At 38.1% G+C, this 23430-nt stretch overlaps 1 protein-coding gene across 8 annotated transcripts in view; it reads left to right on the forward strand.

Annotated features, from left to right (window-relative positions):
- Positions 1 to 23430, forward strand: part of TNS3 (tensin 3) — a 252479-nt gene that overhangs the window by 58078 nt on the left and 170971 nt on the right. For 7 of the 8 annotated variants that reach the window (XM_076330716.1, XM_076330717.1, XM_076330718.1 and 4 more), the window contains 2 exons: positions 5071 to 5182; positions 19322 to 19359. In XM_076330716.1, coding sequence (XP_076186831.1) covers positions 5071 to 5182; positions 19322 to 19359 — 150 coding nt within the window. Of the gene's footprint in view, positions 1 to 5070; positions 5183 to 15314; positions 15334 to 19321; positions 19360 to 23430 lie in introns of those variants that run through there. The other variant, XM_076330724.1, reaches the window with a different exon arrangement.

Raw genomic sequence — 23430 nt, forward strand, 5'->3', positions numbered from 1 at the left:
TGAGTGAGACTTTTGACATAATCACTTCTTATAGTTAACAAAAAGTTGTGGTCAACCCTGTTGTTCTAAAAGCCATTTTAGAGGGTAGATGGATAATATCCTATTACTTGGCCTGTATGCATGGTAGGCACTCTTAAATATTTTTCTGGAAATGAAACCTGCAGCAAATGTGGAACACTGGTTCAGGAGTAGGAAAGTTAAAAATGCTTTTTGCTATGGGGAGGGAAGAGAAAAGCTCTAAACTATTTTGTGTAATACCAACTGTTGTATTCTGGGCAGTCCTGTCTCATCAGTATTCGCTTCAGGAATGCTAGTTACGGGGAACTGCAGGTAACCTGATGGGATTTTATTCTTTGATTTCTCCATGGGACCTCTGAGTAACTGTGCAGAAATCATGGGACTTTCGCTGTGCAGACTTCGTGTAAGAGATGGGAGGAGAGGAAGTAGAGAGGTGACAGAAGTAATGACGAGTAACCTTAACAGAAAGGGCTGAAAAGGGGTGAATTGTCTGGCGTTCCCCTGAGCTAGCTGTGCTGTTTTTTTCTTTAGTAGTGTGATTTATTTTTGGAGCAATCTTACAGAAACAGATGTATCACTCAGTTTTGCAAAGGTTTTTTAACTGGGGCTCAGCCTTTTCATGACGACTGCTTTCAGTCATCCCTTATTTGAACTTTCTTTTGGACATCCCCTATGGGCATTTCCCTAGCCCGTAAAAGGTGGTGAAATACCCATTCTGCTAATACACTGCTACTCCCTCCCTCCATGTATTTAAAATAATAGTCATAAGCATTATATCAGCCAGTGGATTTAAAGCTACCGTGGAGAGTAGAAGAATGCACAAAGAGAGTCCCAGGAAATGGCAGTATTGGTTGGCAAGTGATTTAGAGAGAGGATAGGGGAAAGGGATCATGTTTGCATGACCATGGTCGGGAAGTGAACAAAACATATCTTTGCTTTATATGATTTTGCTGCTGTGCTAAGAGGGGTTTTATGGGCCATGTAAATTCAGCAGGAGTAGAGTTTGACATACGGAAAGTTTATGGGGTTTTGCATGCAACTTTATAATTTTCTCTTAGCTAGAATATATGGCATGGATTGTTACAAGTTTTGGAGATGGAGAAATAATGTACAAGCAGTTTTTGGCTTTTTTTTCTCCACATAGAGTAACATCTGGAATTAACAATTTCATTTTAAAAGTCTAATTATTTTTGTTGAGACTTGTATTTCTTCCTAAGTATAATTTAGTCACTGCCTGGATGACTTTGGAGGGAACAGATTCTGTAGAAGTAATAAATAATCAGCTAAGTTTGATTATTCTTTTTTTAATTGAGCATGTATGTGAATATAATTATACACTTTTCTTGAAGATTATTTAAACAGGCTTAATTTTACAATATTTGCTTGATTCTTAGATAAAAGATCTAAGCCCTGTGACTGTCTTTTTAAAGAATGAACATTATCCCAATTGCAGTTTACATGTTGGAAACATGGAGTTGAAATAAACAAACGTTGCTTGGTTCTGTTCTTCACTGAATAATTAACTGTTATGATGTAGTATGATTATTTGGGAATAACACTGTGAATGCCCCTTCCATAGGTGTAATGAACCAGTGTTAAGTCTCTGCCAAGGAGGAATTGCTGTTATCAGTATTACACAACTTGGTTTTTGGCATCTTGAGTGCATTAGTGTGTATTGGCTTAATTTGAAATCTGGAGTGTGTTTTTTGTGTGAACTGCTTTTCTCAAAATATTATGTGTCTCAAAAGTCTTCGACAGACTTGCTGTGAATTGTTTATCTGATGATGATCAGCATGTTGCTACATAATGAAAATGCTCAGTGATGAGAAGTATTTGAAATTCACCATATTGAGGATGCCCATGTAAATCTTTACACAGTCTGCTGTGTTACATTGATGCAAGTCTGGGATAAACTTTCAGCTTCATTAGATTTGTGTGCCATAGAGAGTAGACCATGGCCAAAAATATTTCCTTGTGTGGTAAACAAAAGAGAGTTTCATAATGCTAGCAATTGAGACCAGGCGTAATTATAGCCTCTTCCTCGGGCAAAAACTCAGTTTGTAACCTGTGGTTCTGCACTGTTTTCTTCCAGTTTTCTTTCCTAACAATTACATACAGTTTAGATTCCTGTCTTGAGCCTCATAAAATTAGCATTGCTTGCTGCCTGCCGTGGTTGTTTTCCTTTCTTTTTTTCTTTTTTTTTTTTCTTTTTCCTTGGCATCTTCCTTAGTGGAGAACCACAAAAGCTATACCAGGTGACAACAAAGAAACCTTGGTCTAGGCTCCTCTAGGTTTCACAGTAGATTATGCAGAGTTCTTGTATAAATGGCTGAGTACTGAATCTCCTAAATGAACTGTTTAACTGAATTGCTTGGAGAGCCCATAGTGGAATGTACTTAAAAAACAACAGGGAACAAAAAATGCACATTTTTCTAATTCAGATGCAAAGGCTGCATTGCAGAATATTTCCAAAATGCCACAGAGGAAAATTAATTTATTTAATGTTTACATTACAGATGAAATGGAGAGATTGACTAGTTGGTCAATTAATGTCAAGATCTACTTACACTAAACTCCAGTATCTAAACAGTGAGTTCTTGTGACAGTTGTCTTGCTTTGGAACAGTGCAAGCGTCAAAGCTTGCGAAGAAGTTGTTTGGGAGTTAGGAAACAAGGAGAAGCAGGCCTAGATACAGAATAAACTTTCTGTGAAGTTTATCCATGAATTTCTTCAAAACTGCAAGCTCTGCAAAACTGTCCTTTTCAGAGAGAGTCGCAGACATGTCCTGTAAACTTTACCCAGAAGTAGAACTCTGGAGGGAAGAAGAGCGGTTAAAATCTAAAACAAGAATTCTGTTTTTGTCTCAATATCTACAAAGCAGAGAAATTGGAGCAACTGGCAGAGATGATGGCATTGCTGGTTGGTTGGTTGGTTTTGGGGTTGTTTTTTGTTGTTGGGTTGTTGTGGGGTTTTTTTTGTTTGTGTTTTTTGTTTTTTGGGTTTGTTTTTTTTTTTTTACATAGAAGAGGCTGTGGAGATGAGGGGCTTGCAGCTCCGGGCACAATGCCTGGACCCATTATGGTGCAGAACCTCCTCACATCAGATTAGTGAAGTTACCTGGATGTAATGACGCTTTTCCTTCCTCCTGGACCTCTGTCTCTTCAAAAACATCTCCCATATTTTCAAATGCAAAAAACCCAATCATGACAGAGATTTTTCGAAACTAATAAATTTGGTCTGTCTGCCATCAAGTGTGTTCCTACATAACTCTGGAGTTCAGCTGTTCTTTTTCTTTATGGTTTACTTTTAATACGAATCGTAATTCTGACAACATCTTCCGATTTAACCTGAAGTAACATGATACAAATGTCAGCAGTGGGTGATACAGGGGAATTTGTGACTTCAGCTTCTACAGTGAGTGATCGAAGTGTCTAATGAAGCATTGTAATCACAATTCAAATTTATTTCTCACGTGTTTCATCCCCTGCTTCAGCCTTTCGAGGACATGAGCTATTCTGCTATTTCTCTCACTAATTTCTGCTGATTAATACACTTCACTGGTGGAAAGATTTTCCTGAGAGTCCAGCCTGAGTTTTATTCCTTCAGCCTAAGTAATTTCTACTGTGGTGTTTATGGAATTATGTTAATTATCTTGGCTTTACACTGTGGGTAAGACCAACAATGTTTCCTGAAGCTCTTCTTAAGATCAGGCTGACTGTACATCTCCACTGGTGAGCGTGGCCTCCGAGCACCCAGGCTTGCTCAGGGCGGTCAGACGCTGCCATTTGTATTCCTTGGGGCTCCTCTGGAGTTTCAGGTAGGCCCACATGAAAGCAGTACTCGGAATGTGACATCAATTTTTTTTTTTTATGACTGTTCTTGTGCCTGACGAGCAGCTGTGTTGTAGACGTTTTTGAAGACAGTAAACATTTTGCCTAGAGCTACATGTTGAATTGTTCAAAGCCACAAAGAAATCCCATGTTAAGTTATTGCCATAGACCTGTGTGTTGCACCACGCTGGGAAACTCTCATTAGACGTAAGGGTGGAAGCCTGGCGCTGCAGTGGCCTGGTCTGGCCTCATGTGGCAGGACAGCTTTCTGCTTCTAGACACTTGTGCTGCTAAAGCTCAGTGCAGGTGTTGAAGTGTTGAATGCAAGCCCGTTTGCAGTACTGAATTTAAGGATGGTAAAGTGCAAATGTGAAATGAAAATGAGGAACATGAAGAATCATTTGGGGAATTTCATGGTCTGGTGAAATATATTTTTTTTTTTTTTTGAAGAGGTAACTGATATTTCCAGTTGCCAATCTATCTTCCAGAGGAGATACTGACTCTGTCATAGGCTTTTGGTAGCCCCCTCTGTTGTGTTACCTAAATGTTTCCTAAGTTACAGAAGCCATATAATATCCATCACATATATGGTATTGACTTTTGCAGTTCTGTCCCCAATTAGAAATTTCATTATTGCATTATATTTTAAACATGATATTTCAGTTACTGTAACACACTGTGGAAATAATGTTACTTTAAACTAGTGTACTCTTCTTATGCAGGAAAGAAGCAAAAGTGATTTTAAAGTTAGCAATCTGTGCCAAAGTCAGCCTGCATGGACACTTTTCACTTACTAAATGAAAAGCCCAAGGTGTCTTCTGCACCAGATGAGTTAAATTGGCTACTGTGATAGGGCATTACTTATGTTGTTTTTAATCAGTTTAAGCTGAACCAATGCACGTTTTTATGTAGCTAAGACCTTAGGTCAGAAGGATGTTGGTTCATAACATAGAGTGAATTCTAAAGTTATGATCTAGAATGTCTTACAGTGTCTGTGTCCTGATATGCGAGAGGGTCCTCACACTCTGTTGCTTCCCACACTTGAGAGTGGAAAGCTCATGATATTGAATAAGAGTGAGGATGAGAGAGAGAGCACTTTGACATACTATTATTATACTACTGACACGCTACTGTTACATTTAATTTAAAATTATCTATATTTCACTTAAAAGTATGACTCAAAAGCTGAGGGAGAGTCTGATATTATTCCCCTTGCTTTCAGCCTCAAGAAACAGCTTCAAGGTCTCACACCTTCAAACCCAAGTCTTTTAAGAAGTCCAAAATTTGTGGAATCTGCAAACAAGTAATTGATAGCCAAGGCATTTCCTGCAGAGGTGAGTAACATATGATGTGCTGTTTACTTTCTTGTTGTGTAAAGGAAATTAATTTTATATTAATGTTAAAGTTTTTAGGAAGCCATGTTTCTGGAATTCCCCCTGGACTAAGTATAAATGTTACCTTGGTTTATTTCCTTCCTTTGTATAATAATGTTCCCTGCTTTTGTCAGGGAGTGGGGTGCTGTAGTAGGTAATTGGACTTGTATAATGATGTGCTTTTATTACTGTGCTATTCAGGCAGGTTCCAGAATAAGGCAATGCCTGTGGAGGCATTCTGAGGAGCATGTGAGTGATGTGTGCACAGTGGGTGACAGATGTCTCTGGAATTCAGTCTCCAAATGAAGAAGTGTGTGACCCTCACTCGCTGAGGCATGAAGGTTTTCTCTGCATTAATTTGCAAAAATTCACAAGAGCAGCCATCTATTTATTTACTTTAATTTTTCCAGTTGCATTATGCTCTGTCTAATCCTTAGTCCTTCAGTCTAATCACTCATAGAAACACTAAAGAGGTCGTCCTCCTGAATGTGCAGACTACAGAGACTCAGCTGTGTCTGGCATTGCTGCCTCCTCCTTACTGCTGTTTTCCCTCACTGTTCTGTTCTCCCTTGCTGGGTAGAATTGAGCATACTTGCCTCTTCTCCATGGGATACCTGTGGTGGAATTAAATCTTGGGAAAGCTCAATAGGTCCTTTCTGCAGTTGTCCAGGGATAGGGGTTTTGATCCCCTGTACTGGTTTAGCCTGGTTAATGTTCAACTCCTGTTATTCCATGTTAATAAAACAGTCTATTTGCTGCACGCGTGGTTTATCTCCTATAAGAGAATGTTATTGTCTCTTCATCTGTTGCTGTTTTCACTTAGAGGTGTTTGCACCACTTCCCAGTTCTAGATGGTTCTCTTTCTCCCACCTCCTCCCTCCCTCCCATATTCTTCAGACACCTTAGGATCCCTCTGAGGGTTTGAGGGAGGTGAGAGATTTGGATGTGGAAGGAATGTGGCCATTTCCTGAGCTAAGGTACAGGCTTTGCAGATGAACAGCAAAATGTAAAATACCTCACTAGTTCAGCATGACAGTTACCATCATAGGAGTGGTAGTTATGTATGTATGTATTTAACATAGCTCTTCTGTCTGTCCTTCTGGAGGTTGGTTCCAAAGTTCTTAGGGTTTAGTTGTTTTCAACTTAGCAGAAATAGTATTGTTGGAAGGAAGCCTGCTTAGTGAAGGAACTGCCTAAAGACTCTATTGATCAGGTTCAGTTTAAAACGCACTGTACCAGGAGAGAATCAGTATTTTGAAGGGGAAGGCCTTGGGGGTGGGAATACAAGAAAATATTTGCCAGTTTGCTCTGGATTTGAGTTCTCACAGCCCAGAGCTGGAAGTCTCAAATTTGCAAAAGCTGTGTCAGTGTGCTTACCTACCAAAAGTGCTAAGAGCTTCACTATATGTCTGGTAAACAGGTCAGAGGTTAGGATGAGTCTGAGCAAGTTTTTTCCTTTTACCCCAATGTGTAATAGCTTTGGTTGAAATACAGAAACTAACAGTACATGCCAAAGTAATTTAACAGCTCTTTGGCTAGTGTTTATACATGGTTTAAAATATCAGGAAGAAAGCAAAACTCATATAGTCAAACCATCAAGGAAAAAAACTTTCAGGAAAAAACAAAAAAATGAGGAACTAAAATTCTACAAGTGCTCCTACTGGGATTCCTCCAACAGACTCCCCAGACCAATACATTCATGGCTATGATACATCCGTGTCCATATCTAAGTCTGTCTGGGATAACTTTCTCTAGGTTTCTGGGTGCAATTTTCAGAAGGAGCCCCTTGATAGTCCCTTTTGTTGATGTGAGCACCAGGCAGACCCACCATCCTTCTTCGGTGCTGGTACATTTTGATTGTTAGTTGCTTGATACTTACCTGTGGGATGGGAGCAACAGGAGTTGCACAGAGTGAAGTGATGACTTCAAGTAGTTTCAATTTAATAAGAACCCATTTGTATTTTAACTTACAGCATGGGCTTTATAAAGCAGAGTTTTGGAACAGATAGAACTAAAAGTTGTCTGTTCCCTTGCCAGCACTGCAGTACTTGAAATGTACCCTAGTACTGTGAAACTCTATTAATATGAAGAAAAATAAACCAGCTGTTTCAGAGCCAAACCCTGGTGCTGCTGCTTCTGGTAAATTCTCCCTGATGTTGCTGAATGAAAGTGAGCAAGCTGGTGTTGAGGGGAGAGAGAAGAAAAGTCTTTAGTTAAGAAGAAATAAAGTTCCTTTGTGTATTAATGAGAAAATCTTGCTTTTTAACAGTTTCTCCTCAGAAAATAATAGCTCTTTGTACAGACTGCAGGTTCCTTCCAGACTATAATTTCTTATCAGTTAAAGGAAAGTTACATGTCAAGAGAAATGAGGGGAGGGGAAAGGCTCCAGATTGGTCACTATGAAGTATTTCCTGTTTATCTAGCAATGAATCACCTACTTGTTGTAAGAAGAAAAAAAAAAAAAGGCAGCCCTAACTGGGTGTTGTGTTGGTTAGATAAGTTTTCGTTACTATGTGGCATTTTGGGGGTGTGTTGTTTAGCCCTGTCTTGCAAAATGTGTCCTTTGCTAGTAGCCAGGTCGAATGCAGTGCCTAAAAGCTTCCTATGAAAAATGAATGATTGACTGAAAGGTACGCTTGAATGATGTCCCTTTGTCCTTGTATACTTCAGTCCACCTCAGTAAAGCATACTCAGTTACAGTGAATTTATTTTTAACAAGCTTACAGAAACGGTGGCAAAAAGGAAAGGCAGATTTGAAGAAGGGGAAGCTCCTGGCTGTCTCCCTGCCTGGTAAGCATGTTTGTAGCTGGGCTGTGTCTTTAATGCAGCTTCTCATTATGAAGAAAAGACAAACAGCTGTTGATTTTCTACAGTACCTGCACATTCTGCAGTAAACTGAGAACCACATAACTCCCCATATCTCTTCAGCATTACCTCAAACTCGTATGCTTTTGAGCTCTAGTTTGATCTTCCCTGTAGTACAGTTCAATTTAATTTAGGGCTAAGCATATATGCATCCTAATCATGCACACTTACATAGTTAGCCAGAGGCCTGCAATGTTACAAAAGCCTTTTGATTTTATTTTTTTTTAAGCTACTTACCCTACATATTGAATATTCAGTATTTTACTTTATTTTTAAACAAGCTGTCATAATGATGTAATTTCTATGTATTTTCCATGTGTATTTCTATTTTATTATATTTCTTTTATATTTTATATATGTAAAATATAAATTTCTTTTTTATTTCTATTTTACTTTATTTTCCTTTGCTTTTTAAAATTATCATTTATCTTCGTTGTGTTGTGATCAAATGACTGTTAGTGTAGAACAGAGAGCTTTTTAGATGCTCTGAATCTTCCCAATCTCTAGAAAGTACTTTTCTGGCAATTTAAAAAATGGAGGTCAGATTTGGGAAATTCGAGTAGTTTTAAATAATGCTATTATTTCATAGCTCTTAGAGCACTGATGGGTGAAATAAGTATGAAGAATTGAAACACTTTGCATATTTCTGTTGATGAAACTCCCCTCCCCTCCAGCTGATGATTAAGCTAACCTATTTAGGTGCTGCTAGTGAGGCTTTACATGCAGTCCATGAACTAGATTTTGAACTTAAAGCAATTAATGGTAGTTTGAATGAACTGTGTATCTTTTTGTTAATCTAGCCTAGCCATGAATGTGTTGGTTTTGGGAATATCTGTTGGAGTGATCCCAGTAGGAGCGCTTGTAGAATTTTAGTTCCTCAGTTTTTTTTATTTTTTCCTGAAAGCTTTTTTTCTTGATGGTTTGACTACATGTGAGTTTTGCTTTCTTCCTGATATTTTGCACCATGTATAAACACTAGCCAAAGAGGTGTTAAATTACATTGGCATGTACTGTTAGCTATATTGTGAGCAGAGAAATGCTTACCATGGTATTGTGTGCAAGCTGAGTGTAATAAAGAATAAAATTGACCTTCTTTACTTAGAATTAATCTGTATAGTAACTTCTGTCTTGTAAGTCATGTTAACGTGTGGTCTCATACAAGTGTTGATTGGCTTACAGTAAGTCCTGGATGGTTTCCTTGAGCATGTAGTTTGAAGTGATAATAGAAAGTACATTTTCTCATCAAATTACAATATCTGTGTTTAATCAAGGGCTTCCAGCCACTTACAGATCATAGATGAGTATTTGAAGACAATTGGAGCTGTTTTTCTTCTTAAAGAGGTTTAATATTTTCCTTTGAAATTCACCTGCTTGTTTGTGATTGTGCTTGTAGTCACAGCTAGCGACCCACTTAAAATGTCTTTTTGGGTTAGTTGGAGTTACCCAATACAAAGAGGTCTCTGTATTTAATCATTTAAGCATTTCATTGCTTCTGGTAAGACAAAATACATTTTTTATATTGAGACTCATTTGGAGCTGACAAACTGTTCTTAAGGCTTGTTTGTGTATACTGTGTATGTAAATACATGCATATATATAATCTTACATGATACAGGTGATTTTATATACTCTATCTTTCAGTAAGTGCTAAGTTCAGTAATAACATATTAGTACGTTAATAATGTGCAAAGCATTTCTGGGGTTACAGTTCTGGCAGACAAACTAGAAAGCTAGAAATGCTAAAGGAATTTGTATCCTGCTTGGGCCAGTGGCATTACAGTTGACTCTAAACAGCGAAGCATGTAGTGTGTATTTGTGGGGTGGGGGTGTTTCTGTCACCCTGGTTTCCATGGAGGCATCCTTGTAAAATAAGATCCTGTATTACTAGGCACTTACATGGATGTATTATGAGATATATATTAACTGTAATTTCAACATAACTATAACATAACCATCTTATGGCTAATTATGACAATAGGCATTGGTTAATTAACCATAAGATGGTTAATTATGGCAATAAGCATACCCATATAATTATGTTAATATTATAACGCGGGAGATCTTTGAGAAAATGAAAAGACTGTCATCAAATTAAAAGGGTTTTTCATCACATCACTTGCTTTCTGCATGATGTTTGTATGTACACTTACATGTTTTCTTGAGTGCTGATCCAGCAAATTGTACTGCCTTCCGTGGGACTGTTTTAAGATAACTGCTTCAATTAATACTTTTAAGATTTGTAATGATGGATCTCTTGTATGTATGGCTCAGACTTGTCAAGAAACAGCAGAAGACAAACAAACCAGAAAACCTTACTATTTTCCTAAGCAATTAACTGCTAATTACCTCTAAATTTAGAAGGTATATGGACTTGTGGGAAAATGAGACCTAGAAGTTCATTTTGCTAGTACTGTATTTTTTCAGTTACGACCAACATTTGATGATATGACAGACAGACAACTGCATGTAAACCAGGATATGCAGGCTGTAGGACCAAGGAGCGTGGTCTGTTGTTGTGCCTAGAGCAGATTAATAGCTTGTAGCTGCTGTGAACTCCAAGGAAGAGGGATTATGGAATGCCCAAGCAAGGTTGGGTTAGGTAGGGACCCCAGGCTCTTGCTATAAAACCTCATTAGACTGTCAGCCTTGTTTGTGAAAGGCATCTGGGAGGATGTCCAAGGGAGACTGCATGAATTGATCTAGTGGCAGCAGAGAAGTCTTTTTAGGAACCCCTCAGAAATGGGTGGATGTTGACCTGGACATGAGTGACAGAGTGTACTGGTCTGAGGAGGAGGAGGCTGGAAAGAGAAACGTGGACTGCAAGCCCATCTGTGACACCAGAAGCCTGGGAAGGTCAACCCCTCTTCTCTAGACAAAAAGCGCACACAGTAAATTGCAACTTCCACTGGATTAGTAAAATGTACTCTAATTAACCCAGCTGTACAAGCTATGCATTCATATTTCAGCACAGAGCTTAAATAGTGAAACATGGAAGCTATGTGCATAACAACAGCAAAGACATGAAAGGGAAGGATGAATAAAGACTTACTGGAGCATACAGAGATACAGAAGCCACTGTAATTAGTAGGCATTACACAAGTGGTACATAAGCATCCTGCCTGAACACAGTCCTCTCTGGAGCTGAGAGAAGCTGTAAAATTGACATCCTTTGGCATGTTGTTAACCCAGTGGGAACTAGGGGAGGGGGGAGGAATTTTGGCAGAAATCTCTAACGTAAGTTCCTGCTAATTTAAAAATAAAAAATACACAAGGCAAAAACCTCTAGTGGAATGTTTAATGTTCATAGCAGCCAAGCTGCATCACAGATAATAGATTATGTTTCAGAAAGTTGTCTGTAGTGAAAACAAGAGTTCCCTTTTTGTTTACCTCATGAGGACCGACTTAATCATGCCAGAGTTTGATCTGTGGTTATAAAATTTATTTAAGAGTTCAAACCACTAAGGTTTCTAAAAAGCTGCAGCTTCTGTTCATTACAGCTAATAAATTAAAAACACACCCCACCCCCCAAAGTAAATATGATCCCATGTAGCCCCCCCTGCATTTTTTCCCAGGAAAACCAATGACTGCTATGTGATCTGGTATACCTGCAATTTTATAAACTTAGTCCACTTGAAGAGAACCCAGAATTCCTAAGGGTAAATTGAAGTTAGAATTTGTCTGCTCTAACCCAAAAATCTGAAATGAAATGCTACCATCATTAGAGTATATAATTTGAGTGTGATGAACTTGATATGCCATGTGGGGAAAGGAACCTCAAAGTAAATCTTGATGCATTTGGCTAAAATCTCACACTTCTAATTGGCTTCAAAACAAGGGGGGGGGGGTTTCCCAAGGAGTGGGAACTACCATGGGAGACAGAAATAATGTATAGGAAGATAAAGTTTAAATAAAGAAGAGATGGGTGAAGAAATCTGTTGTAAGTAATGCTGAAGAGTTTGTTCTGGTACATGAAGAAAGCTTCAAGAAACTAAGCTGGGCCACAAACATAACTCCATTTAGACACATTCAGGATCTAAATCCTGTAAATAGGTAAGATTGGGAGTTGTTAGCTGATTTGATGCGGAGTCCCCATCTATTGTCATTAATGAGATTTAAAAAATACCCTTGGAAAACGTGCCTACAACTGTATAAGTACTTGAAGGATCACGTTGATGACCTCCTTTGCATAGCCTATATTGTTTTCTCTTCTGGTGAAGGTCGTTGTCACTTACGTTTTCTGTAGGAGTTTAAGAAAAGCTGTGACTCAAAACTTCCAGGCCCATTAGGTCTTACCCACATCATAAATAAGTTTTTAACAACATCGGCTTTCTTATTTTGAAGATCACCCCTTTTTAAGCCAATCTCTTATTTTTCTCTGATCCTTGCTCTTAGCATAATTTATGCAGGATATGGTTTCAGGATCCATTGCAGGCATGCAAGCTTTCGAGATCTTACAGTTCTTGCATTGTCTGCAGCTGCGAGAAAAACCTGGAGACAGTCCAGCCATTTTTTTTTTTTTTTTTTTTTGTGTTTCATGTGGGTTGCTGGCTACAGTAAACCCTAGTCTGGTTGAAATGATTTTGTGGATGAAATGTGGCGATATGGGGTTGTCTGTTCAGATGGAGGGAGGAGATCTAAAAATAACCTTTGGTTCCAAACTGGATTAAGGTTTAATCATTTCCTACCTGCCTTGCAAGTGCACCTTAAAGGTGAGGAAAAAGTTGCTGTATGAGTACTTTATTTTTAAAAATGTGGAAACATTTTCAGTGTGCTAATGTTCTGCCTTTGTAACAGCATCTATGGGAAATTAAACAAAAAACAAACAAAAAACCCCACCCAGGAGTTTTCAGGATGCAGTTAAAATGATAAAGTTAGACTATAAATTCCACAGGGAAAAAAAAACCAAACCCAAACAAACCCCAAAAACCCCTTGGTGGTCAAGATTCTTTCTACAAGACAGGAAGAAGGTGGGAGTAAAGGAAAAGAACAGACATACTATTGCAGCAGTAGTGCCAAAATATTTTTCTCTTAATAAAGATTTCCACTGCTGTTGTCAGCAACAGCAAATGGAATATTTCACGTGTGGGAAAACTCATTCACAACACTCTTCACTGTATAGCCACCCCAAGTAAAAAATGCCGAAGCTTTGCACAAATTTCCCATAACTGTCTTTTAGTCTTCATCTTCAAAAACAATGTCTGCAGTCCCTGTCATGAAGTGCTGGGAGCAATATTCAGATGAAGAGACAGTGGTTGGCTGAATATGAAAATTGAACAAAAGAAAATCTAGGAAGATGTTTGAGGCACAGGAAATGCACCAGCAGATGTTGTTGCTGTAGTGTGGCTGTTAGACTTGTGACATCTTTGGCATGTGACTCTAACTTCTTAAAAATAGAAGTGTTTACTTTTGCAGCTAAAGCCCAGTATTTCCAGCTAGAGGACGCTTCTCTCACCCCCCACCCAAATGTATCTCTGCCCCATGCAAAACTGCATGCCATCTTATTTTTAATGCTGCAGTTAATAATTTCCATGTGTCTTATTTTTCATACTGCTTTCATTTTGGATCTTTGTCTTGAGTTGAATTGTTGCAGAGCTGGTAGAAACAGGTCAGCAGAAAAGTGTGTGTGTGTCAGTGTTTTGTCTAATAGTCTGATCATAATGTTACTAAACCCTTGTCAAAATATAAATGGACAGTAAGTTGCACAGTTCTCCATTTGGGACATTTTGGTCATGGATGTCTTTCTGTACCAAGCTCTGCCTGGAGAAGACCCTGTCGTGGTGGCCTTGCTATGCATTTGTTAAAACATCTTGATTTGGTTTCTGAAAAAAGGAAAACATGTTTTCTTCAGAGCCAATGACAGACCTGGGATTTTGTGCAAAACATTTCCTGCAGGAGGGAGATGTTGCTCAATAGTGGTATCACTAGCGTAGCTACTAAAATGGCTGGGCTTTACCACTCCTGTGACACTCGGACACCCATCTTTCCATGGTATTAAGAGAGAAGACTGGAATTGGGAACTATAAAAACTAAGTCTTGATTACACAAATCTTTTTATATGCTTGGTTTAGATTACATTTTGTTGTAGATCATCAAGGACTCTTCCATTACTGTTAAAAAATAGCTGTAATAGCACGTGTCCATTTTGGGGAAGCTGAGTTGGAGATACTGAGGGAAAGGAAGCAGCTAGGCCTGTGATTCGGTATCCTAATTTATTTTGTCATCAGGAATTTAAAAATTAATATCAAGACCTGTATATAATATGCTTTTGGGGCAAGTGATCTTTCTTAGGGATCAGTAAGGTATTAAACTGAGTTACATCTCTTAGATTCTCTATTTATATGCAAGTTTCTGCCCCAAGAGAATTTCTGAATTACCTTGTTTGTACCCTTGCCATACATAGTTGTTTAAAAACAAACACGCAAGAAGAATCACTTGGAGAATCACTTGATAAAAGCTGTGGTTAAGTGCGAGGTTGTCCTTATAAACTAGTCATGTTTTAATATTTACTGCACGTACAGTGTGACAGAATGTTTGTATGGAATATATATATGGAGAAAAACTTAAGCTCTTTGTCCTGGTAAACCATAAATCATTCTGTGGTTAGTTTACAGAAGTACTTTCTTACTTTGTAAATACATTGCTACTGGTTTTCAGAGAGCATCTTATGCATGAATGTAAGAAGTAGAATTTTCATTTCATAAACATTTTGGAGCTTAAGTCTGAAAAATATGATTCGCTATGCTTATCCTTCTGCCTATACCCTGGCAGCAGTACTGTTAACTTGCAGGAGTTAACACATCTTCATTTTGATGCAAAGAAATGTCTTTTTTTTAAATTATTTTTTCCTCCCCCTTTTAAAAAAAATGGTTTCTCAGAGCTATTGTTTAGGAACTGCTTTGAAGTGTAGTATATTGACTAAATATGGCTTGGCCTCCATTTCATTGCCAGCCAGCTTGGGACAGTTGTTCTTGGAACTGATGCCACAATCCTTAAGCACAAATTTGGAAAGTCTGGTATTTGATGAGAGCTGATGTGTGGGATGCAGACATTCAGCTGTTCAGTTGAAGAACTGAAGTAGCCTTGCTAAGTGTGACATTGATTAAGTCCTCCAGACTGTTTCAGACACATTTTAAATTCGAATATACTTGGGCTGTAGTCCTGAAAAGAGCTGAGTGCTATTTCGCTTGTAAGCTTTGCCTGAAGAATGCCAGCGTTCGGTAGAAGCTGCTTGTTGAGATCTTTTAACTGTAAGTGGCATGTATTTTCCTTAACAATTGATGTGCTGTGAGTATGCTCAGTTGTTCATATGTTTTTGCATTGCATGTTTGTTGCACTGAAAAGACATGGGTTGCATGATTGTGGTATAATACTGCTTTTTTGGCCTTAGAAATTTTCTGGAAATGCATCTCTCTACTATTCAAGGCTTTCTATAAAAACAGCTGGCATATTGAAATATGATTCAGTCTCTCCGGCAATCTAATGATGGAGGTAATCCATCTCTTTGCAAGTACTGTAAATGCTTAGGCTGAGACAAAACCAGCCTTGGGCTGAGGGGGTGCAACCATCCAGGTGGGATAGTTCTGTGAGGTAATAGCATTAGCTGTGGCAAGATGAATTCTAAGTATCGAAATATCAAGCAAATTGATTTTTCTCTGTGGGTGAGTGGTTAATTTGCTAGTGTTGGTGAAGGGATCTCTCACTGTTCATGATGTTAGCGGCTACAGTGCAGAAAAAGCCATATGAATTGCATTGTAAAAGGATGTGCCTGGCAAGGTAATGGTGCTTCTCTCCACTAACTCTTCTATGCTCAGATACTTGGAGAGTTGTGGCTGCTGCAACATGGCCCTTATTCCATTCAGCCTTTCTTTATGTGCCTGCATGCTTCCTCATACCCAATTCATGGTATTTTCTTGATACCTCCCTTTCTTTCAAATGCTGGTGATACTCCCCCTCCCCCCCCCCTCCGTGTGTGTGTATTTTTTTTTTTCCTATTTTTTCCCCTTCTCTTCTGGAGAAGGGATGGAAGGTGTGGGAAATAAAGGAGACAAGAAAATAGAAGGACAAATTAATTTAAAAGTACTCTGACTTAATTCTATCTGTGCTTTAAAAACAATCTCAAAGTTTATTCTCATGACTACCACACTAGCAATATAATTGTTGGTAGGAATTATCATCTAGAAACTGATAATTGGCTGCAGGTTAGTGATCCAAGGTATACTTTCTTCCAATCAGTTGTTAATTCCTAAGCAATGTTCTATGCTAACAGCCTTTTTCTTTTTTGCTTTTTTTTTTAGTTGGTTTTAGCAAGTGGATTTATGTTTACTACAAACAAGACTTTTGTGGTTTTTGGAGTGTGTGTATATGTGTACATATGCATGTATATATTTGTGTACATATGTTTACACATGTATATATATTTGTAAAAGTTTATACACACACACTTATATATATATCTTTCTATACATAAAAAGATTACCTTACCAGCAAATGAAAACTTGTGATGTTTGCTCTACCTCAGTGGGACATACATAGATTACGCGAAATGCTTTGAACACTTGAGCATCTGGTAAATGCCAAGAACAGTCTGTCAAAATGGGCTCAATCATTTTAAGTTTTGTTGTTCTGGGCAGAGATTTTGTCTGCTAGTGAAATTCAGACCTGTCCGGAAAAGGGAATTGGTGTTTGTATCGGTTACGCTTGAAGATCCATTTCTGTTGGGAGGTAGCTGGTGTGCATTTTAGGAGCAATGTATGCAATGAGCAGTTTGACGTTCACCCAAGAGGGAAGGGGGAGAATCCCCTTTCTGCTTCTGAGCACAAAGGAAGGCTTTGTTTGCTCCCAGCATCTGGACAGTCAGTGATCTCATTTCAAAGTGCTTATTTCTATCCAGTTTTATTATCGTAATCATCTTTATTAGACAGTGAGGTAGAGAAGGTAATGACTTAACTCAGTCTAATCCATGAAAGTGCTGGATTTAGATATGAATAGGGTATTTCTGGATGCTGAGGAGGAGTGAAGCTGTCTTTATGAATGAATCAGATCTCTATCCTCAGAATGTTATAGATTTAAATACCTGAAAAAATACACGGTTTGTTTCAGTCAGAGAGCTTTGCCTGATGTATATTTGGCTAATTACCTCCTGAGGCTTTAGTCTTTGTTTCCTTTGAATCTCATAAATATAGCAATGCTTTGTTTGTAAAGTGTTCTCCCTTTAATTATGTATGGAGTTCGTATGCCATATTTTGGTGTTGCTTATGAGTTTGAATGGGATGCTGCTGCAAGATTCAGTTTTGTTGCTATCCAGGCTAAACTCACATCTGACTTCAGTGGTTTCTTTCCAGCAAAGACAGTACTGTTGTGTTACACGAGAGCAGCAAACTCTTACTTTTCATGTACCTGGAAACTGAAAAAACTCAATGGCTGCATTTACTGTTATCTATGTCTTTTTAATAAAGATTTTGTGTATTGTTGGTGACATTTGTGATTTGGTTCCAGTAGCAAAATCATGGAAGTTGTCATGGAATGAAATCTATTTTTGTTTTATATTTCATCTTGCCCCCCAGAAATCTAGGCTTAAGCATCAGTAAAGATGATGAGAACCTTGTCTGTAATATCAGGGCTTCCTGACAGATTTACTCTTTTATTCTTTACTTTTTGTGATTGTGTCTCTCTTTTTTTTTTTTTTTTGTTTGTTTGTTTCAACATTTTGCAGGAGATCTCAAAGTAGATTATAGAAGAAACAGCATGCATGCGTATTTTTAGAGCATCTGTTAGCCTTTTGCAAAGTCAAAGCTAATCATGCTTATTTAAAATATGGATTCTACTAAATGTGCAGTTTCAGCACATGAAATCACTTAATGAATTTAGGCATCCCTCGTGCTGTCACCCAAGAAAATGAAGTTTTTTCTCATGGATTAAAAGCCATCTTCCATTTGCTTTAAGGTTGACAGCATTTGTAAGTGGTATGTGGTTATTGATCATTGCTTTAACTATTAGCATTGATAGTGTATTTGTGTGAACACTAATACATTTTTAGAATAAAGAATCTTGATCCTGTGAAGCACTATGAACAAAGAACTTGTTCCTAACTTACAGCTGGGGAAAAATAAGTGAACATAGCCCCTACCAGATCGTATAAGAAAATGGGTCAGTAAGCCTTACTTTTTTTTTCCCCTGAAAGCATGAGGGGTTTTCATTCAGCAGTTGATGCACTTGAATCTGAAATGGGCATGGTCATGTATTTGCTGACCTCACATCTTGGTAGTTGTATCTTTACTGTTAGGTGAGGCTGTAGAATATTTTTCTCTTGGTAGAAGCACTGAGAAATGAGCATGGCTTTCAGCTTCAGTGCTCTAAGATTAGGCCCCAGTTAATCTTCCAGCTAAGCCTCTGTGGTATTCTGCGGCTTACTGATCTTAGAGATTCAATAAGTAAATTTTTCCTGAATTTAAAATACAGTTTAGCTCACAGTAACCCAAAGGATAGACATTGCATGGAAATAAAGCAAATTTCAGAGTAAAGAAGGAAGTGCATATAAATAGAAAAATCTATTAAAACCAGCCTGTGTCAGATTCTAGCTATTATGCTGTTGCATCATAGTTACATCGCTGCTCATCTGGCTACTTTTTAAGCTAAGTGCTGTTTTCTGAATCTAAACTTGCTAGTATGATTCATCCTTTCTTGCTCTTCGGTCAGCAGGAATTTAAAAGAAATCAAGTGCTTACCTCTTGGAAGTAATGTTTGCAACACTGTGTAAACTGTATTTCACAATCAGAAATTAAAGTCTGAACAGTCGTGGTTGCTTGTGAGTTTGAAGTCACCTTGCTTTTCTTAGTTCTTTGGAACTGCTGATATGACTAAGATTCACAGGTTACATTGGGAACAACTTGATCTCACTCTCTGTGCTATTTAGATGGTAACGCTTCTGGTACATGTGAAGCTGTAAAGGTAGGTGTCAAGATAATCAGCCCATTAAGCTTAACCAGACATACATTATCAGAAGCTGATGGAATGCACAAATCTGATAACATTGCTGTAATTAACTAATCTTTCAGGAATGGGTAAAAACTAAATGCATTTCTTTCTAGGGTTTTTTGGTTTGTTTTGAAGTATGTAAATACTTTTTATATTTACAGACAAGTTTGGCTAGAACTCTAGTAGAAAGCTGATCTAAAGAAATGGAGGGGAGAATTCACCCACTCTTTTACTCATATATTTTATTTACTTTTGTTTTAGTTTGCAAGTATGCCTGCCACAGGAAATGTGAAGAAAAGGTAAGCATATTTGTTTGCCTCCCTTCTTGCTGTTGATCCACATGTATTTGAAGTTGAGACTACAAAAAGCTGTATCAACTAAGAATAAGATGATTATTAAATCAGATGCCTAGCTGTCAAAAAAGAATATTTTTTTTTCTGGGGTATTGTTCTTGCCATTAATAAAAACCAGGTCCCTATGTAGTCAAAACAGCTGCACCAGTGGTTAAATTTCTCATTCCTCCCACAGGAGGACATGTTTCAAGTTGAAAACAGCAAGTTAAGTGGGTGAAATACAAACCACAGTTCTACCAGAAAAGAAAAAATGTATCTGAGTGAATAAGGTGTATATATGTATACACACACCCCTATATGTATATGCACTTATGTGTGTGTGTGAGCATGTGTGTGTGTATATATATATGCACACCTATATATACATAAAATTTTTACAGCAACAGAGATTTAAAGGCAAACTTTTGGCATTGGATTATGAAAAGTATAAGCATATTATTTATTTATTTTCAGTGCCTACTAGTTTCATTACTAGATTATTGTTAGTTTTTAAAATCTCTGAGTCCCTTTCACACAAGGTGAGATCAGTACTTCCATGGTCTCAGATTACTTAAAATTTCCCTATCCCTAGATTTGTGTAAATCAGACATTTACAGAGTGTTGCAGCCTAAATCTAGCAGTCTTGGAGGGCTTTACTGTATTTTATCAGAACCACCCTCATGGGATAATATTCCCTGCTTTTAACTAAAACTTCTGGTTAGTACTTGCTATCTATGAAGACAGCATTTTTGTAGTTAGAGCACTGAGCTTCTGGAGACCATGGATCTAATCCTACTACCTGTGTTGTTGACCTGATGTTTGGCCTTGTGCAAGGATTTGTTTGTTTCAGTGCTTCCAAGAAATATAACTAAATTCAAGAGAAGAACCTCTACTTAGTGAAGGACTTGGAGATTTGTCAGGCCATTTGAGGAAATTCTAGTAAATACAAGTGTCAGTTGGATGAGCATCTCCCATTTTGAGTGAAAGTGGTACTTGTGCATTTGAAAATCGCTGTGTTATGTGGTATGCTGAATAAATGCAGAATTTTGTTTTTTCATGAAGTAAGATAAAGTACACGCAGTGGTAATTAAGTTTGCAAGTAAGGTGTTACCTTTTGAAGGTTTTAATCAACTATATACATTCAATAATCATTAGTAATAATACTATAGTAATGGTGGTCTAGAAGTAGAAGGGAAACAGTTTAGTAGAAATAACTGCGTTTTATTAGACCAGATGATGTAATTGATCCCTCTTTGCACAGCAGCTTTGGTTCTCCAGGTAGCACTTGCAGTATGGAATTCTACCAGCTTCCATGGGGAAGAATTTGGTTTGTTGATAACATTGGTAGCTTGCAGATTTGCTTGGGTAGGTGCTACGTAGATTTAGAGTTTCCAGAAGTGATGGTACATAAATGATGCTGGAGACTGTGGTAACAAATTCTTTAAACTTGTTTTGGAGACAAATAATTTCATATGTGTGCCATATGTTAAAAATGGGAAACTATATTTCAACTAGTATTTATGCTCTTAGGCATAAGGGTGTTGAGTGTTGAAAAGACTACTGTATGGAGTGCCAAAAGTATATAGTAGTGTAACTATCATCGAGATACTGGTATATTTTATGGTTTTTAAATAATTGAAAAGAAATGACGTGTGTATTACAGAAGATAGAAAAATAAGGTATGGGAACAAAACTAAATTGAAAAATCAATTATTTCTTACAAGAGGCTTTTTTCCTGATTTTGAGAGAAGTAGTAAGCCAACAAGTAGCTTAAATTCAGAATGTTTCTATGAGTCTTGTCTTTTCTGACTACTTATATGAGGCTCACAGAAATGTTATATATAATCTTGTTACATTGTTCATCCTGATTCAGATCTGAATTTTGCCTTTATTGCCTAAAATGGCGTCTGTATTTTCATTTGGTTATCAGTTTAAGGCAGGAATGATTCTGGTGGTTTTTAAGCTGGACTGAGAATATAGTAAGACCATCTAAGGATGTTGCAGGCAACCTTGAGGATACCTGTAGCCATAATCATATGCACTGATTCAGATCCATGTGTGTGGAAAGAGTTTCATGGACTCCAGCTGATCTGCAAGTATCTTTTCTCCCTAGAATACATTTTACCTCCAAGACAAGTATTACTCCCTGCATTTTCTATAAAACTACCCTGTCCACAGCTTATGGGGAGTAACTATTTTTTGCATTAGTTAAACATCCCCCAAGACAGAATGTGTAAGAAGTTAGTCAGCTGACAGTCACGTGGAAAGGGAGTGAATGGGAACAAAGAATGTTGCACTTAAGAGATCCTGTAGTCATTTTGGAAAAGAATAATGCATCAGCACAGTAAAGCATTACTGGAAAGACTACTGGGGTCATGAGTGTTCATAAAAGCATTATTACGTGCAAGTCTAGCCATAAAGCCCCATAACAAAACAGATAATGTCATAAATGTGTTCAGGTAAAAACAGCAGCTCAGGCCTTACGCTGGCAACACTACAATGCAGGTTTTCAAGAGTTTGTCAAGACAATACCAGTATTATGCTTGTAAATGAAAAACAAAAATTTCTTGTTATATAAATCATCCATGAAAATAAAGTTTATGCAGACCTGAAAATAAAGTGGACTCTGAATTTGATCAGAAGGTACAAATGAAGGAAGAATCATATTTTGGAACTGTTCAGGGTATCAGCTGCTTCTTTGTAGTATGAACCCTGAATCGGTTCTGTGAGGGTTTTCCAGTTGCCCCGACACAACAGTGAGTACCAAATAACAAATGCAGGCAAGCATTGTAGTAATATTTCAAAACCTAGGGCACAAGTGGAAGAAAATCTGAAGTTACAAAAAGAAAAGAAGCAGAGATTAGCTTGCACCAATTTAGGCTGTTTCATTCGGTGCCATTATATTAGTTGCAGAAAGATTATAACATTTGAAATTATGTAGCATAAATCCACTAGATGGAGTGGATGGATACCAGCATGAAAATTGGATGAGCTGTAGAAGAAAGTTACCCAAAAACCCAACAAAAAAAAGCACCAAAAGCCCAAACTCCACTGTCTTGGAATTGTCTGTGGAAAGAAAAACAAACAAAAAAGTGAACATAGTAGATGTCTGGATACAAAACCTTAAGAGAGATATCCATCTCTGTCAGGTTACTGTTTGCAATTTAACCCTGAAGGGGAGGGTGGGTGCATGGCTACAGGGATGAATTAATGGAAATTAAGGATCCACAAATTCAGAACAGATGTCAGGAAGCAGTATTTCACACAGAGAGCAACGAATATGTGAACAAGTCTCCCAGGCAAACTTGTTCAGATGAAAAGCAGTGAGGTTACTCAGGACTGAAGCGATCTCATTGTGCCCTGGGAGATAGAGCCCGAGTGGGCTGTGCTGTAAATGGGCTGGTTGATCAGTCTGCTCTGAAGACGTCCCTCAGCTCTCGTAGACTGTGTGAACTCTCGTAACCTATTTGTGAAACTGTCTGCTGCATCCCTGCCAGGGCAACGTCAGAGATCTTGGTGTGCACCGGGGTCTGTAGAAGCATTTGACTTCAGTACGGTCTCTCAGGACAGCTGTTTTGCCTGCGTACTGCTTGATGGGCCTCTTCTGCACCCATCAGTGTGGTGTGCATTGGCAGTGCTGAGCTAGGACAGCCCTGTTACTCTGAGCCTCAGAAACTTGATAGAAGTTAATAGACAGACACACGGTTGTATCTGTAATGTGACTTTTCTAGTATTCTGGCTGTACATACTCATAGTGAGATGTTGTCCTGCTGACATATATGCGTGCTCATCAAGGAGGCCTGATGAACCATACTTCCCTGCGTGTTGATAGAAAAGAGAGCCTAAAAATGCTGCCCTGCTTCAATGGTACTGGGGTGGTGTTAACTTGCTGGACCATAGTGATGCCTCTTCTGATCGTGGCAAGCCCTCATAAACTTGTCATTGACCTTGCATAGATTAAGCTATTGTAATATATTTGGTTTTGCAGCAGGCTTATTTAGAACTAAAGCCAGCCTTTTAAATTATGTTATACCAGCA

Source organism: Aptenodytes patagonicus, chromosome 2 (genome assembly GCF_965638725.1).
Source record: "Aptenodytes patagonicus chromosome 2, bAptPat1.pri.cur, whole genome shotgun sequence".
Lineage (NCBI taxonomy): Eukaryota > Metazoa > Chordata > Aves > Sphenisciformes > Spheniscidae > Aptenodytes > Aptenodytes patagonicus.